Here is a 17729-nt window from a genome sequence, read left to right on the forward strand (position 1 = left end):
AATTACTGACTAACTGCGAAAAGGACAGCACTAAAAATATTATACGAGAGCCCCTCTCAGCCAACTGGACATGTGCAGGCAGACATAAAGCTCCCTAATGGTGCTTCATTAGGAAATTACAGCTGCCTACTGAGGGTCCATTGCTAACGGGGTTTTCCCCAATATTTCAGCCTTGCTCCTTAGTCTTGCGAGGAACCATCTTCACACCGAGTTTTAGATACTCAAAAATGTAAGAGAATAAGGTGTAAGTTATTTAGCAAACGACATTCTAAGAGGCTTTTAGCTCAGAACCTCCAGCCTGCATGAGCGCCACGCAAATAACTGTTTGGCAGTGGGAACAATCTTTTGGTAGCGAAAACAACCTTTTCCTTTGCTGTTAAATCATTCTAGGTATTCTGAAGTGTTCTTTGAGGCTATCTCATGTGTGGAAGAAACCTGACTTTGGGACTGGAAAATAACATTTCCTTAAGCAAACTCTAGAGAGGTAAGTTGGAAGGATGACATTGTGTTTTGCCCACTTGCAGAGTGTAATACCTATGTGAACTGATCAGGAAGACAGGCTAACGGTAATCCAGAGCGCTGAAAATGTGCTGGGAGATTGAAAGGAGCGTCATGAGAAAACACTGTTAAAATGAAGCATTTGGTATGCAAACGGGATGGTTCAGTGGCTGCTGTCTAACGCATTTGAAACCCAAGCTTTAACGCAGCGATGGCTGTGCAGAAGCAAAGCTGGACAGCACGGACATCATGTTCAGTGTGATTAAGAAGCAACCTATCACCACGACAATGGTAATGCCAGCCCATCTGCCAAACCCCGCGCTAGCTGGCACCACGCCTCTCTCCTGCTGCTGCTTCTGTTACCCACCTGATCCTTGGAGACCTGCTCCGACGGAGCGTTCATGCCAAGCTCTTCCAGAGGATAGAAAATCTGTCGTCTTGGTCGCACGGGAACCATGTAATGAAGGGCAGATGTCAGGGAATGGGCGCAGGGATTCTGAAAGGGAGAGACAGCGATCTATATTTCAGCAGCGCGAATGTCAGCCCAGTGCAGCGCAGATGTCCCTCGTACGGCTTTGCAAATACAAAATTCTTAGCTCAGTTGGCTAAATCTGAGAGAAAAATCAGCAAATAAACAAACATACTCAGAGCAGAGGAATGAATTGCAGATAATGCCTGACACTAATGATAATTATGAGAGTAATTACATTACTATCTCTGTGGGAATGACAGATAAACAAGTGGTTTGGTTTATGGGATTTTTCAGCACAAGTATTTTCCCCGGGAGGATATTTTTCTCCGTAGCGATCATGAATCAGCTTGATTTGACCTCATTAAGCTCTGTTATCTGCTTACCGCTAACCTTTGCTTCCCTGGCAAGGAACGCTTAGGAATTTATATAGGAATTCTATACCAACCAAAATGTCAGTCTCATCCAAGTGATAAATGTTAATAAACTGGCATAAACTTGGAGTGAACAAACCCCCAGTGCTAATGCAGATAGCGTGGATCATCAGCAAGAGCTGCATCCCGCTTATGGCAGCATGAGTGGCTCCCTCATAGAGCAGGAAAGGCAGGGGAAAACCTGGGGAATTACAGGAAATAAAGAATGAACATTAATGCAAACTAAATTACACTGTTCTGTCCACAAATACTGAACAAGCTTGCTGTTACTATGTTGAGAACTGAGCGAAATACCACATTAACCACTTATTAAGAAAGCAATAAGCTAGAGTACTTTAGAGGGACTCTGTAGCCGGAAAATAGAGCCAACGGGAATCATTAGTAAGATACAACTTTTCTCTTCCAGCCCTGCCATTACACTGTATTTTTCTAAGTGCCTCTTACTGCTATGGAAGGACACTGGATCCTCAAGAGAACCCTTCACAGAACTCCACAAAAGCGCACAGGAAAAATCATCCTGCTGCCAACAGACCGATGTCTAACCTGTCCCAATCCCTGTCCTAACACCAGGGCGATTTCCACAACTCTGAGGTCACTGGGGACAGATCTGAGCTCGGTCAGCACCTAACAGCCAGGTGCTTACCACAGCTAGCCACGTGGACACACCCAGCACGAGACGAGCATCTCTGGAGGGCAATTCTTTCCCCCCGGAGACAGGTATTGTGATCGATGGATGAGCTGCCCTCGGGGTGCACCCTGTTTTTTCTGCTAACGCTGGCAGGAACCTGGGCAATTAGGCTGGCCAGCGAGCAGATTTAGATGGCTACACATCAATGAGTTGACATGCCTGAAAACTGTACATCCTGCTCCGTTTTCCAAGAGGAGATTGATAACAAGACACACACGAGTTATTTCTGAAAGAATCTTTTCTTTTGCTTCCACAGATTACGTTTATCTCCGAAATGGACTTTCTCACACAGCACCAGGTTCTTAGGGTTCTCCCGTGGCACTGGCAGAAACACAAGTCACCTTTCCAACGACACCGAGGTGCCCAGGTCCCACTGACAGCTGAAGAAACACAGCCCAGAGGGCCTACACCACTGCTGAAGAAGTCTCACAAGCTACCTGACTGTGGTTTTCATACCAACCCCTTGCAGTTGCTCATGCCATGTTACGTGGGAGAGTGTGACTTGATCAGGGTCTGTTACTGTACTACGACATGAAAGACAAGTCACTGTTAAATACAAAGACAGGATACCTGCTCTACACCTTGTCATGTAAAACCCGATTGGAGCTGATCCGACAGGGACAAAAGGACACCTGGGCTATCAGCATGTTAACAAGTAAACAACCATTGTGTTGGTCTGCTCAGTTGATGAGTTGTGAGTCTCTTGTTCTGTACGTCCGACACAACGGCAAGAACCAGAGTCGAACCCAAACTACAGTCTACAGCTCAGACACGGGGTCCTGACTTGGGCAGGAGTGGGAATACTGGATGCTTGCTAATTCATCCTAGAACCAATTTATTGGGAATGGACAGGAAAGGGCAGAAACTTGATTACAGCACATCCACGGAGGGGCTAACACAAAAGACATAAGCCTCGTGGGTAAGAAGCAGACACACTTCTCCCAGAAATAGGTGAGGAGGTAGCAACCAAATTACTCCTCTGCTGTGTTGCTCCTAGGACAACACACTAATGCATGTAACTTAACCTGTCTAACACCTTTAGAGAACAGTTGCCCCAGGATTCTCTACAGACAATTGAGAGAGACATTTGCAAGGAGTGACTCAGCTCAGAGGCCACCCCTGGGAAGAGCTCCCAGAGCTTCACAGACCCGGTAACGAACCAAGGCCAAGTGCACTTCAAATCTCTGCTCCTCTTCACGCTTCCTGAGGATACTGGCTACACCTGGGCTCCCAGGTGCTACTGAGCACGCTGCGGACAAACCCTGCTGAGAGCTGAGCTCATGAGTGCAGGCTGCGGCATCCAAGAAAGTACAGTTTGCTGCAGCCTGCTAAGAAAACTCCACAGTCATTCACAGAAGCATGGAGAAAAATAAAGTGAGCAAAGGTGACAGAACTTAACACAAGAAACACAAGTGACTTCCTCCTTACCTTGCCTCCCACACCCTGTGGGTAAATAGGATAGTAAAGGGAAGATTTGTGGGCCAAGCGAAGAATTTCCTTTAGGAAGTGTTTTGAGTAGTGACGAAATATAGGATTGAGGACAAAGTGGTGAAGATGCCCATGTTCCTCCTGCTGGTGGTGATTGAAATGGATGAAATCTTCGATGTTGTAATGGGATCGAATATACTCAATATCCTGGAAAACAAAAATCCGGAAATTAGCAGCGAGGAAACACCTATATTTTAACATGTTAGCGAGTGCCAGTGAGTTGCTTTCTACCAGTTTGGGAACTAAGGCTGAGCACTGCAATTAAGTGCCTGAGGGTTATTCCCAATTAAAGCTCAATGACATTTTCCTTTAAAATCCCATATCAAAATCTATTCCCACAGCTCGTCCACCTTTATTTACAGGGACGTTGGTGTTTGGCACCAACGTCTGACACAGGTTAACAGACATTCATGGAGGAAAAGAAAGAGAAACCCCTCTGTTCGGCCGAGTTCAATCCAGAGAAGCCTGGAGTGTCCTCTCACAAACATTATGCTGTAAAGGGGGAATTTGAAGGAGAAGAGCTGTGTAGGAAATGTCCCCTTCCCTGCGGAAGTGACCAGCTAAGATTTTTGCACATTTATACGTGCGAGACATTGCTACATCCTCTTACCTCAATGCTATTCATTATATTAAGAGCTATTTTTGAAAGTAGGAGTGACTTCTGTAAAAACTGACCATTACAGCGGCTGAGAAATCTAAAACTCTGCCTTTCCAGCCGTAGCAGAATGACGCAAATTAAGCTTTAAGGAATGCTGACTTTTCAAGAACAATGTGCAACACTGTCTTGCAAGAACCAGCTTCTTGCGCATAACGGGATGATCTGTTTTCATCTGTGTGTCCACCATCACCTACTAGAAGGGAAATAACATAGTCTACATAGTCAGAAAGGAAGTTTGTAGAAGCAGCATCTTTTACTTTGCCACGTACAGCGACAAGCATGAAACTCAGCCTTTAGTGCTGAGGGCTAACACTATAGGTTTTGTTCAACACTGAAATTGAATTTACCATTTCATCTCTAATGACAGAAATGCCAACTATTTGATCCAAAACTTCTGCTACAAAAGCCTGTACTGGGGTCCCATCCTGCAAGGCAAAAGCAACATATATTAATTACAACCTATATTCTCTATCACTGGTTGTAGAGAACAGATATGTGACTGGCAATGACGGTGCTTGGGCTCTTGTCTACACACTAAAAACACAGTGTTCCCTGCTGTCTGATGGGTGTACATCTGGCCACAGTGGGGGAAGGGATAAGAGGCACCCACCAGGGGACAAAACACAAGAACGTTATCGTCCCACAACCACATGTGTGTGCAAGAAAAAGCCGTGACACAAACCAGGCTGTGGGTGGCAAAGAAATGCATCCGGTGTGCTCTGTCCCTGCAGTGGAGCAGTCCCCAGGGAGGGTATTTGGGACAGGCCACAGCTTGGCTTAACGATCTACACCAACTGCTGGTACTGTATACAGTAAACTAGAGTAGTGTAGTAATGGATGCTTTTACCAGCATTTATCCGCTCTCTTGTAAGTATATTTGCAATAAACACTCACCGGGTCCCTGCGAGCCAGGGTAAAGGTCTGCAAGTCGTTCAATATACTTCCACTCAAATGAAGGGTTTTAATGAGCATTCTGACATCATGTAGGTCATCAGTTGTTGCCTTTCTTACATTAAATGACCTGTTAAAAAAAGGAGAAAAGAGTAAAAGTTCTCTCTGTGACCAATTAAAGACAACAATTTCCGTATTTAAGTAGTCACACCTTCCACAAGCACTGGGCACGTCCTATAGAAGTTGAGACTGATCGCTACACGGCTGTTGTTTCCAAGGCATATATCAACTTTGTGCATGGTAACACACAAGATCATGCAACATCTACAGAAGGCAGCCCAAGAACGCTGTTCTGACCGCTACTAAAGCATCTTTCTGCACCTACATCCCCCTCCCACCAAGCAAGGACTAGCTGTAACTACAGGTATCACCTAATCCTCATGTGAGTAAGAGCCAGCAGAGAAAGACGACAGAGAATCTTTTAAAATGGAAGTAGAATCCATAACTGCACGCTGACACATATGGGGGGGGAAGAAAAAGAAACATAGAAAGACAAGAAAAAAGACAAAAGGAGAGAGAGGAAAAAATAAAAGCAGCAAACAGAGCCAACTGTCATCTTTGGGTTTGGTATAAAAGAAAGGCAGCAACATCAGTTTCTCCACCAAGACCAAATTACTAACATTAGTAATTAGTTAGGCCTCGATTCCTCACACAGTAATCCATGAGGATAAGCTTACACAAATAGAATGCCTTGGATAAACATAAGGCTGCCAGTTAGCAATCACACAACAGTGACACGGTGGAAGAATGCCACAGCAGAGGAACCGTCATGCTGGCTGTTAAAGGCATCGGCTCTTCCTGGCTAAACAGGGCTCACACAGTAAGGACTTACAGAGTACAAGGAACCAAATCACAACTTCATTCCCAAGAATTCACTTCTCGCACCCACCGCTGAAAACTTGCGATTCACACCGTTTAGTCTTCACCTCTGTTGTTCTTGTTTCCAATTTAAACATGTATGTGCTGTTCTCCGGCCTACGTCAGTCACACTGAGGCTGACTTTGTGGAGTTTTTTGAAGCATGAGGGTTTTTAAGCAGGCATCAGCTGAGTGTCCACATTTGTGAACACACTTCCACGGCTAACTGCGAGACCCAACCAGAGACAAGGATGGTGCCCAGAAAGATGCAACCCAGGAGTGTGCTGTCCCGCCACTCCTCTGAGTGTGTCCCAGAAAGGGCAGTTGTGCCAGTGCTGATCTACATTTTTAATATGACCCAAAAATCAGAACATGGAAAAAATGCAATTGTATAAACCAACCCAATGCACCAGATCCAGTGTGAGCATGAAGCAGTAGGAAGGTCCATCTAAGGCCTGTGCTCATTTCTCCTCCAGCAATGAATTAACTCATTCTAGATGCCCAATTCCCTTGACTGCTCAGAGAGCAGGATGCTATTATTATTATTACGCTTTTTAGTGAAAATTGAGGGAAAGTATCCATTAAGCACTGCAGCCTCTGCCTCGTCACCTATTCTTTTTTCTCCTGCACTGTTAAGTAGCAGACCTGCACTTCCATTTGCTGCACTCTTGCTTTTTGTGTACTTCACACATCTCCTTATTCCCTTTACAACCTTTGCTAATCAGCAGCTCATTTTGTGACTGCACCTCTTCTGATTCTGCCCTTTCATGTCCCTATTCCCATCTTCTTACCCCTGCTTTTCTTCTAATCCATTTTCTGTGACTTCTCTGTCACTCCCGTGCCTTTCAAAAGCCCTTGGTGCAAGTACAATATATTGATCCTCCACTGTTCCCTCTTTCGGTTTTATCAGAGAGCATCTGCTGTTGCACACTGAGTTTTGTGCCACACAAACTTTCCAAGAGCTTCATCTGGTTTCTTCTACAGCTTTTCTGACCCTGAACCTCAATGAAAGGCTCTTTCCCCTTACTTTCCTGCACAGCTGCATGGGGGGAGTTGGAAAACACTACTAACGGCCCTACTCTGTTTTTATGGAAGGGCTGGTACAATTTGGAATATGCACAATTTAATCAGAATTATAAGGGGTTTTCAAAAAACCCTTGATAAGTTTAATTGTGACCAAAAGTGCAAGAGGATGTGTGAACACCAACCCTACTGGTGGATTACCAAGCAGCTGCGGCCGAGGTTAACAGGAATTACTCCAGTGTCTTCCTCTCCAGCCAGCTGGACTCTCCCATTGTACACAGAAGCCCTGTTTCGTCCCCTAGTAAAAAGCTTCTGCACAGGTCCAAGAGTCACTGGCCAGGTCCTGCGTGAGCTATTTGTACACCATCAAAGGTGATTAAGTACGCAATTAAAGCAGAAGTATTTCTCTGAAAGTATGCAATATTTAGTTACACTAAGAAAAAACACCCAAACACAGGGAAATCTCTACCTGTCCCACAAATTCAGGTTGGTGTTTGGGCCAGTGCAGGCCTGTTAGGCAAACAAAGCACTGGAAAGCTCGTCTCACGTAACAGAAGTCACAGCAAGAGAGGTTTGTGTGCCCCAGTTCACCAGTATTTCAGGCTGCAGAAGCATCCAGCATATCACAGAAATTGCAATGATTCAACACAAAGAGATATAAACAATATAAAATATGAAGAATAAGGAATATATACAAATAAATGATTCCACACAAAGCATAAAAGATAAATGACATAGGCTTCACTCCAGAACAGGAGGCAAGAGAGCTGCAGGAACCAGCTCAGCTCCTAATTGCCTCAGACACGGTCCTGTGCTATCCCACTGCACTGTTCTGGGGACTCTGCCACTGTGTTTGCAGGATGTTGTGCCATATCATGCAGAACACCGTCTTGCTCCCAGATAGCACAGGAATACCCCTCTGGGGCTGCAGTGGATGAGGCGGTATATCCACAGCAGCAGTTCGAGTACATGGGTTGTTGTCATGGGGCACGCGACTCACATGAGCAATCCCGCACGGTGGAACACGTAAAGCTCACGGCCAAGCTTGGACGTAAAGAAAGGGACAACCCGCACAAAACTCTGGATCAGGTGGAACTCTGGTACATGATGTGGCACGAGGATGACACAGAAGTCTTTGTCCTGAAAAAGGTGTGCAAAAAAGGTTCTGAGTGCTCCCAAAGTAAGCATTATGCACAAGCGTCTGAGCAGAAGGGGCAGACACAAACTGAACACCGCGCTTACAGTGTACGTACACCCCAAGTACTGCTCTGCCTAGATGGCTTGATGCCGGGGCAACACAAAGGAACTGATGAGCTCAGCGTTAGGTTGGCTCACAGAAACGAGTCTTTTAGCTCCCTCAGTAAAGACAAACAGCAGTGGGCAGGCACAGAGGTCCTTTGCACCACACACACAGTGGCCCTGATGAGCAAGAGTTTGTACACACACACTCATGTCCAGCCTGTCCCAAATTTGGCACTGCCGGCATGTGTGGGGTACGGGGTACATACATGCCGCGTGGACAGCCAATGCAGCTGTTCAGAGACCTGTGCTGCAAGGGCTGCAGAGGTGCAAAGGAATGCAGGCACCTCCACTTAAGGCTCCCAGATGAGACAGCATCCTCTGCAGACAAATTGCATGCCACAGGTAACTTCACCCACGTGAAGCTGTTCGAGCGCTCCCTTCCACCAGCTCTCTCCAGCCCTTCACTGGGAGAAGTTGAAGCATCACTTCAAGAGCTGAAGTATTTTGCATACTCACTTTTCCTGGTGGTAAGCAGATCTTTGAACACGCTGATATTTTGAGTCAAGTCGTGTCTCTGGTACCAGGACCTGTCCCTAAGGGGTGTTACCCTGCAGCATGTCACGTGAATTTACAACACGGTGCAGTGTGCACTGAGGAGGTCTTGGAAAGTGCGCTTGGTTAGCTCAGACAGAGGCCCATCACTTGGGGCGTTAGGGTGAAACAACTACTGCACTATAAATCCACGTTATTTGCTGCACATTTGCTTTGCCCTAAACATAACCCCCCTGTGTAGCCCACAGGCGAATACCATGGATTTCCTTCAAACTGCTGTTTTCTAGGCTTTCACCCCATCTCGTCTGATGTGTTTGCCCTGATTTTATGTTTAACTTAAGTGCAGTCTGAAACTAGACGTGATTTTGAAGGAATTTGAGACATTTGCTTTCTAAATCTGCATCTCAGAAGAGTCCCTATGGAACAAACAGAGGACTTAGGAACGCAACATGTGAAGGCCAGAAGAGGCCAAGGGGTAACTGGCCACAGCACAGGGAGTCACTGACTGGGATGTCACATCACCACACTGGCCAAGCACTGCGCTGCCACCTCACCACGCATACACATGCACACGGGTTTCAAAACTTTAGTTATACGTACTGGAAACAGCTGGAAAACATAGGGCAAGAAATCCAGCGATCTGCAAACAAGAGTAAACATTGTTAAATAAAGCATATAGCAGACAGATCTGTACACTGGCGTTTACATCCCTCTAAGTGCCAGGAACTTCAGAGTGCTAACCAGACAGTCCTGTGAGTTCATTGTGAATCAACTTCGGCTGCTGAGTGTTGCTCACTTCTGGTGTTTAAAGCATCCCTGCTCAGAAGAATAAACCTGAATGTTTGAAACAGTATCAAAGCATTAGGCTCTTCACTGAAAGGAAATTAAAAACTGAGTCAAGTTGTTGACTCCAGCGTTTTTCAGAAGCTGTTCATGGCCTGCCAGAGCAGCTCTAGTACACAACAAACATTAATCCAGATCAAACAAGTGTTGCCACGTTCCGCAATGTTTTCCTCCAATACCAAGGGTTCTGTCGCTACCCACTTGGTGAACCTACTTTGGGACTAACAGGATCATCAATACTTTGAAACCGTTCTTGAACACTTTACTTCTTCCCACTTCTCACCTACCAGTTGACGGGAATTCCACTCTCCCATGGTGACAGCAAGATGTGACATTTGAGTTTAAAAGGACATGAGAAATCTAACAAATCCTGTTTCTCTTACGTGTATGTTAAAGAACTCTAAATCCATCAAACAGTTATCCTGAATCTTTATAAAATATTTTTCCAGCATACTAAAGGTGGAAATTTCTTTTGAAGAAATTCAATATAGACATATATTACCTAAAAGCATTGATAAAACCCCTCCTCTCTCCAGACCCGTACTTCAGTTCCCTTTAATTACCTGACCAATAATAGTACTGAAAGAAAAAGAGATATAATTTATAGTTAAAACATCTGTGATTGAACGAAAACTTTAGGAAAAGCTATAAATCCAGATGTGGATCAGGGTATTCTATACTCACCTATGCAGTACATAATTAGGACTCATTAAGACAACAGCTAAATGGGGGAAAGGAAACTGCCGCTGCAATGCAGCTTTCTATTCGCTGGCACCCAGGACCTTCTTGATGGCACAGGATGCAAGGATGGGGGTAGGAGACTTTTCACAGGGCTTAAAGGGGTATCAAATATCTGCAGATGAAGTAGCAGGTTAATACCTTCGCACCTCACTCCCAGCACCCCAACAGGCCACAGAACACCTCTAGGTTTAAGCGATGCAAACATGTAGCAGCTTCTCTGGGTAGCACAGATTCCGCAGCAGTAAATTTAGCTTGGGGGTTAAGATGCAGGCATGCCCACACTTCAACCAGACCTCTGTTCCTGGATCCACGCTGTGTGGGGTCAGCAGTAACTCTGTCGGGACAAGACTCTGAGATGCAGGCAAGGATGACCTCACGCCATCTTGTCAGCATACTCCCTGACCTACCACTGCTTTTACAGACAGGTGGATCAAGGAAACGCAAACCAAGGAAGCACACGAGCACAACATTTGAAACCACCAAGATCTATGGATTCTTCAGCACTGAGATGAGTTAATCTCAGGAGTCGTCCTCGGAAAGTAATGCTATCTCCTCCACAGATACCCATCTTGGAATGCTAACTGGCCCAGAGATGTCTCCAGGGAAAAAAGGTACTGCAGCACTGAGCAATAAACAGGGTGAACATAACTCCAAGAGAAACAAGGTGCACACAAAGGACAATGTCGCAAAGGGGAGAAAAGGTGACAAATCCTTATCCTAACCAGGATACTATGAGCAGATAACTCATCCAGCCTACAGAGATTACTTCCCCACATGGGTACAGATCCCTGCTTGAACTGCTGTTTCAGTAGAAGGGAGCCATTCTGGAGCAAGCCCCTCACCTCGGTATTGTTTTAAAATAACATTAGTTCCTTCTGGAATAATCACCTTGCTTGGATTTTATTTCAGGCTAGACTGTCCATAAAATAGCTGCTTGGGAATGGGCTCTGCAGTGTCACTGTACTATCACATGTACATTGTGTCGTGTCTCTAAGCACACCGCAGGCTTCTAGCGCTGCATTCCTCGCTCTTCCTAGCAAATCCAAGCTACATTACTTGGTGAATATGTACCCAGAGGCTGCATGTTAGTTCTGCATTGGTAGCTCAGGACATCTGCATATGTAGCAGATTCAGCATTGAATCCCTTTGGGTAGGTTGCTCCTTAATCAAGAAACAGTTTAATAAACTGAGTCAGTTTTCAAGGAGCTCTGATTCTTCTTAATGAAGTTCACTCTGAAGTTTCCTGCAGGCCAGAGAAGCTGGGAAGTGGTTCATCAGAACCACTGAAGATGGGGTTTCAAATGGTACAAGTTGGCAAACTCAGCATCTAGAATGTCCTTTCTACTGATACCCTGTGTGTCCAGAAATCACATGGAGTTAAAAGGGTGGAAGATAGTGGGTGTGCTCAGCCTCTTCCTTCCATATGTTTTATCTTTCTGTCTAGGATCTGTAAACGAGAGCAGGGCTCACTGATAATCAGAAAGGGCCAGTGTTCCTAGAGAGGCTTTTGCTGATATGGTTGAGTATACATTCACTCTTCAAGGGTGGAGATAATTTTGCAGAAAAAGTGTCTAAATCACATTTACAGATCTATTCTACTCTATTATATAAAGAGACCAAGGTCAGCATCAGCAATCATGCCAAGATAAAAGCCTTGGTCTTCCTTGCTATACTGGATTCTAGAAAACCGAATCAACTCTCAGCAATGGGAGGTGAGTGTTTAAAATGGGAACATTTAATTGCAGCGTTAAACAGCTACACTGCCCCGTGAAACGAGCTGACCAGTACCGGAACACACAGCTTCTTCCGCAGCTAGCCACCTTTGGAATTCATGTTTCTCCACAGGAAGAAGCAGCCTTCTTCCGCAATTTCAACTAGCATTTTTCCAACAAAACCATTTTTCCTCCCCCAGTCTTACCAGAGATGGGAAGTTCCTTCGGAGGTTGAAATTTCAGTAAGTTATTAATGAAAGTAAAAGAAATGGGAAGAGAGGTCAGCAGAAATTCCAGCCTAACTGCAGCAGGTGCTGCCACGTTCAGGTTTGTCCTAACAACAGAGCACTGAAGTTTGTTATTAAGGTTGGGAAAGCAGGAAGCGCTGATCACACTTACCGAGTTTCATGCTTCTCATCGATACAAAGCAGACGGACACAGAAAGCATTTGAAGTCCCTCTGTACACTGGATGAAAAGCACCTTCTTCTTCAGTCTCAAGGAGGGGTGTTGCTGCGGCTTCGACATCACTGACATCATCTATCAGCAGAGCAGTATGGAAAGTGGCAATGGCTCCATCTTTCTGCAACAACAAACAAGCCATCACATTTCAGAAAACACTGTCATTTCTTCATTACAAGGCTTTGTACCATTTCTATGTTGGAGCATTCCAGGCAGGCACACAGGGATGTGCTTTCCATTGGCCACAGAAGTGACACACACGTGAGTTCAAGGAGGTGATTTTAATGTGATACTTTTCTGAAACACTAGATAAGAAGAGTTTTTACAAATACTTATGTTCTTCTGAAGAGCAATGCATTCACAAGCTAACAGCTACCACTACGGCCCCTTTGTGGGGCAATAAAACACTTACCTTTCAGAAAGGTTTCTACAGAAACAATTTTGTTTCCAGATGTGTATGGGAAATGTGTGAAAGTTAACAACACGTTACAGAAAACGGGATTAAAGCAGAGGAATATTGTGGAAATGGAAATGAACAGTAACAGGAAGAAAACCAGACACAGTGCTGAGAGAGAGACTAAGACAGATGCAGCTGTTTGACATTTCTCAGGCAAAATTCTCCGCTGATTTACACTGCACCAATACATTTAACAGCAGTGGCTTTTAGGAAGCCGAGCGTCACTCAAGAGAAGAGGCACAGACAGAACATGTACCCTGTAAGTTCTACAGGCCGCAGGGGACAACTCAAGCTGCGCTGCCGCCTTCCAGCTTTGGTAGGCCCATGCAGAGGAGAGTGCAGGAGCCGAAACAGCAAGTGCTGCTTGTCTCAGCAGCCTCCACCCTTCCTTCGCATCAGCTTTTAAAGGGAGCAGCGGTATTACCTGCACAGCCGCCCCCTCACCATGAGTATGCTCAAAGTTTTGGGGTGAAAGCGACTCCACCTCTTGACTTCTTTGGTTGGTTTTATCTTCACCTGAGTGAGGAAAAAGAATAAACGCATCAAGCTTAAAAACGCAAGTCCAACCCTCAGCACAACAGCAGTAACTAGAGCGTACCCAACTGCCTCTGAGGAAGTTTATTTAACCACCAGTTAAAACAGACCTTCCTGGTTCTAGACTTGGCTAGAACTTCCTTAGATTATTTGGCTTCAATGCAAAAATCTGAGAATCGGTTGCACAGTAAGAACTGAATGAGGCAGTTTCTCACATTAGTTCTCCTGCAAGAACTGAAATGCAGAATAAATCCCAGTCAAGCCAGACGCTTACCTACTGGCGCAAGCAGGGACAAGAAGCAGGGATGTAAGTTCCCTTCCCGGCTGCTAAACCTGACCAGCTCTCTAAACCATATTTTACTCTTATCACGGTGCCTGCTCTTTCAATCTTTGTCAGTTTGTCCAATTCTCTGATCTAAGAATTTCTCTCCTCTGCCGCTTTGCTTGGATGAAGCAATGGCTTCAACGATCTTTGTGTACCACTGAGATTGTGTGTGTCAGACTTTTCAGGCAAAAATTAGATCCTCGCTGAACCATACGAGGATTGCCCACAGTAGTAGGGACCACAGGCTTTGGTAAGCTTCTAGGCACCAACAGCGTAGGAAACAATACGAGGGCTCCACGAGAAGGAAAGGCATTGACAATCCAAGTAATAGAAACCAGGTCCAAGTCTGCATGACAGACCTTCTCTAGTCCAGTTCATTCCAACCCCAGCAATACTTCTGTGGGCAAACATAACTAGGGTGATAAGATGAAATTACTTGCCACCACCTGATGAATCACTGTTCCAACACTGACTGCCATGGCACACAAATACAGCGCTATAGGTATGCTTTTACACATCTATGCACACACATGGAGCATATATATACACAGCATCTCTGCGGATATAAAATAAGGCCTGAAAATACGTTTAAACCAATGAACTCTGCAGCTGTAGGTATACTGCTGCAGCCAACACACCAGGCCAGGTCGCCCTCGCATCGGAAATCTCCAAGGACATAAGGAAGTCAAAAGTTTCTGAGCTCCAGGGAGATGAACAAAACACCAGAAAAGCCAGTACGTCAGAATTCTTGCCTCCTCCCTGGGCTCCACCCTGGAAACACCTCTGAGCTATGTTCACTGACATAAGCATTTCTTCACGCAGGATTTTTTTAAAAAAGCTCCAAGGTTTAAAATAACTTAGCCAAAAGTATTTTTAGCCATATGTTATCTGAAAATCTGTTCCTGCTACCAGAAAAGAATGCAGTTGCAACATGCAGGGCAAGAAGAAACGCGGGGTTAGAAACCGCCGTTTCTCCAGGGGCATCACAGATGTAAGACTTCACAGAAATGATCAAGTGTCGTCTGGATTAACCCAGCGACGTTTCTCTTGATAAACAGCCTTGCAGGTGTCAGAAGTTAATTAATACCAGCCTCTGGTTGCCATGTAAATATTGATGTATTGTTTCTGACTTTACACTAAAGCAAAACCCCTTAATGGCTCCGCCAGCCCCGGCTGTCAAGTGCGGCTGCGCTGCTGTTTACGCCGCGCAGGCGACCGGGAAGCACGGCAGTATTGTTGCACCAACTGAGGTAAGGAACGCAACCAAAGCCAATTGAAATAACGGGGCCATTGCTGGGCTGTCAGCAGAGCTAACAGGCGTCAGGATCAAGAAGCCAGTTCACCACAAAGCCTGATGAAAAGCCCTTGAATCAATCCCACTGCATCCTAATCTTTCCCAGCCACTAATTCGTGACACCATATAGAGAAACAACCAAATTACTGTAATTACGCCGAAACATAAGTGGCATATCAATACTGTGTTAAAGACAGATTTTTGTGTGCACTCCCATTACGATTCAGTATTAACATTTTCAAATGAAAAATAGCATCAACCTGTGGTCTCTGCTTACAAGCTAAAGAGCTTGAAAAAAGGACCTTATCTTGGTTTATTTTTTTGTGTGTTTGGGGTTTTTTTCCATGTGGGAACATGAAATTACTCTACAGAGCAATCCAGCTTGCATTTCAAATTCCCAGCCTGCGAGTTCATTAAAAGGAAGTCCACGTCCTGCACTGCTGTAAGGTGAGCCATCGCTGCCTTCACGTCAAGGGACAATTCGGCAGCAAGCTGCCAACACCAGAGCCTGCAGAAGCAGTGCAGTCATTAAAGTAGCTGTCATGGAATCATGCATGTGTTAGCGTAATAACCTGCATGACTGACACCACAATAAATTCAACCTCACATCTTGGCCCTTATATTGGAAAGGCTTAACAATGGACTAGTGTGATGCAACTTTTGCACAGGTTCTACAGTCATCAAAAAACAACACCAAAAAACCAACAAAACACCCAACAAGATCATTCTCTTTGCAAATTACTTTTTCCATAAGATTAAAAAGCCAGAGGGGAGGAGAACTGTGCTTAGGAGTTGGTTGGGTTTTGTTTTTTTACTGTAAACTTCATTAGAACAGTCGACATCCTTAATTAAAAAATTTTAAGAAGCATCATCACTGCTTTTCCTATACGTTTTCGTGAATGAATACCGAAACGAATTTGGAGTCACATCTCATGCAAGAATCAAACCTGGATCATTCAAAGGAAAAGGGCTTTTCATTCAAACAGCTCGGAAAATACGGACTTTTTGCTTATAGTCACAAGTCCAACGTAACAAGCAGTAGAGCCAACGTGTTTATCAAATATCTATCAGAAAAGGACATATTTTCAGTAAACTGTAACAAAATTCTGTAACTTGTGACAAGCCAGTGCCTAATTGATCTGGTACTAGAAATTAGAGTAACAACAGTATACATCTGGTATCTCCCCCCTCTCGTTTTACTTGCTCTGGAGTTCAGCTACCACAGCCTTTACGTTCACCTCTCTTTCTGGACAACCTGGGCAGGTACAAACAACAACTTAAAATGTTTACGGACAACCAGTGTCACAATTACTTGTTTATATTCCCAAATGTGCAAATTTATGACAACAATTTTAATTATCAGTGATAACAAATTAACATTGCTGCGCAGCGCGTAGCTGTGAGCTAACATTACTATTCAATCTCTAGTGGCCCTTTCTCTCTAGGAATAACATCGAAGCCAGGGTCTTCACTTATGATACCCCAGCTCCTTCCCAGGTGTCCGAGACAGGGATTTGTACTCAAGCTGCCTGAAAAAGTCCACAGCTAATTCTCTCTCTCTCCAGAGCTGCCCTTGTCGTTCCAAACAGAGGGATACCACTACTGTTAAAAATCTGACCTGGAGGAAAGGCGCAGGATTGCAAACCACTGTCAGCCATCAAAACCAACATAATTTTTAAACAAGCAGGAAAGAAAAGGGATAACATGAGACTGCTACCCCTGCTGCTTAACAGAGCTCTGACAAGCACGCAGGTGCTGGATTGCCGAGTCACCTGAGAACCTGAACCGTGCATGCATTCAGAACAAGTCCCAGGTTTCTGAAATGTTAAAAGGTGCTTAGCAGCCGTACTGTTGAAACCTACAGCCACGTACTCTTTGAAGGGCTCAGCAGCACAGAATTTGCCACACAATATAGGCCTACAGCTTGCAGCTTACAGGAAGGGCTGAAGGGTTTTACCAGAACCAGGGGGCAGGCAGAGAATGGCCAGGAGAGCTCATCTCGTCCCTCTGCTCGGGCAGGCTCACCAAGAGCAGCCTGCCCAGGGCTGTGTTCCAGCTAGTTTCCAGGGAGACTATGGAGGGCGATCGTTCTTCCTCCCTCAGTCTCATTTGTGTTTTACATATGTCTGTCGCCTGTTCTGAGAGTGCACTCCCAGAGCTCCAGGAGCAGAGTGCTACAGCAGGAGATAGCTGGCTCCCTCTGTCCCTTACTTGCAAGGTGCTTCTTTGCAGGGGCAGGGAATTCTGTAGGAGCAGCTACAAGGCCTTTTCCTTCCCTTTTCTGTTCTGTCAGCTCCAGGATACCAGCTGGCAACTGCTCTTCTTCTCCCTGGTTGCCTTTGTAGCCTGCTGCTTTGCGTTCAGACCAACAGATATGCAACAACATAATGGTGGGGGTTTTAATTCTATTACTGATAATTAGTAGATAGCAAAACATTGCCCTTCTGAACAAAAAGCCCTTTGACACTGAAAAACAGAGATGACAACTGTAAATCACTGACAC

The 17729-nt window shown here is 45.1% G+C and overlaps 1 protein-coding gene across 1 annotated transcript in view; it reads right to left on the bottom strand.

The window, feature by feature from the left end:
• Positions 1–865: 865 nt before the first annotated feature.
• Positions 866–17729, bottom strand: part of CFAP61 (cilia and flagella associated protein 61) — a gene marked incomplete at both ends in the record, with an annotated part of 19732 nt that continues 2868 nt past the window's right edge. The window contains 7 exons of the mRNA XM_010161363.1: positions 866–994; positions 3518–3724; positions 5130–5256; positions 8067–8206; positions 9461–9500; positions 12556–12737; positions 13498–13589. Of these exons, the coding sequence (XP_010159665.1) occupies positions 866–994; positions 3518–3724; positions 5130–5256; positions 8067–8206; positions 9461–9500; positions 12556–12737; positions 13498–13589 (917 nt within the window). The remainder of the gene's footprint in view (positions 995–3517; positions 3725–5129; positions 5257–8066; positions 8207–9460; positions 9501–12555; positions 12738–13497; positions 13590–17729) is intronic.

The sequence above is a fragment of the Eurypyga helias genome, unplaced genomic scaffold (genome assembly GCF_000690775.1).
Source record: "Eurypyga helias isolate BGI_N326 unplaced genomic scaffold, ASM69077v1 scaffold47361, whole genome shotgun sequence".
NCBI lineage: Eukaryota > Metazoa > Chordata > Aves > Eurypygiformes > Eurypygidae > Eurypyga > Eurypyga helias.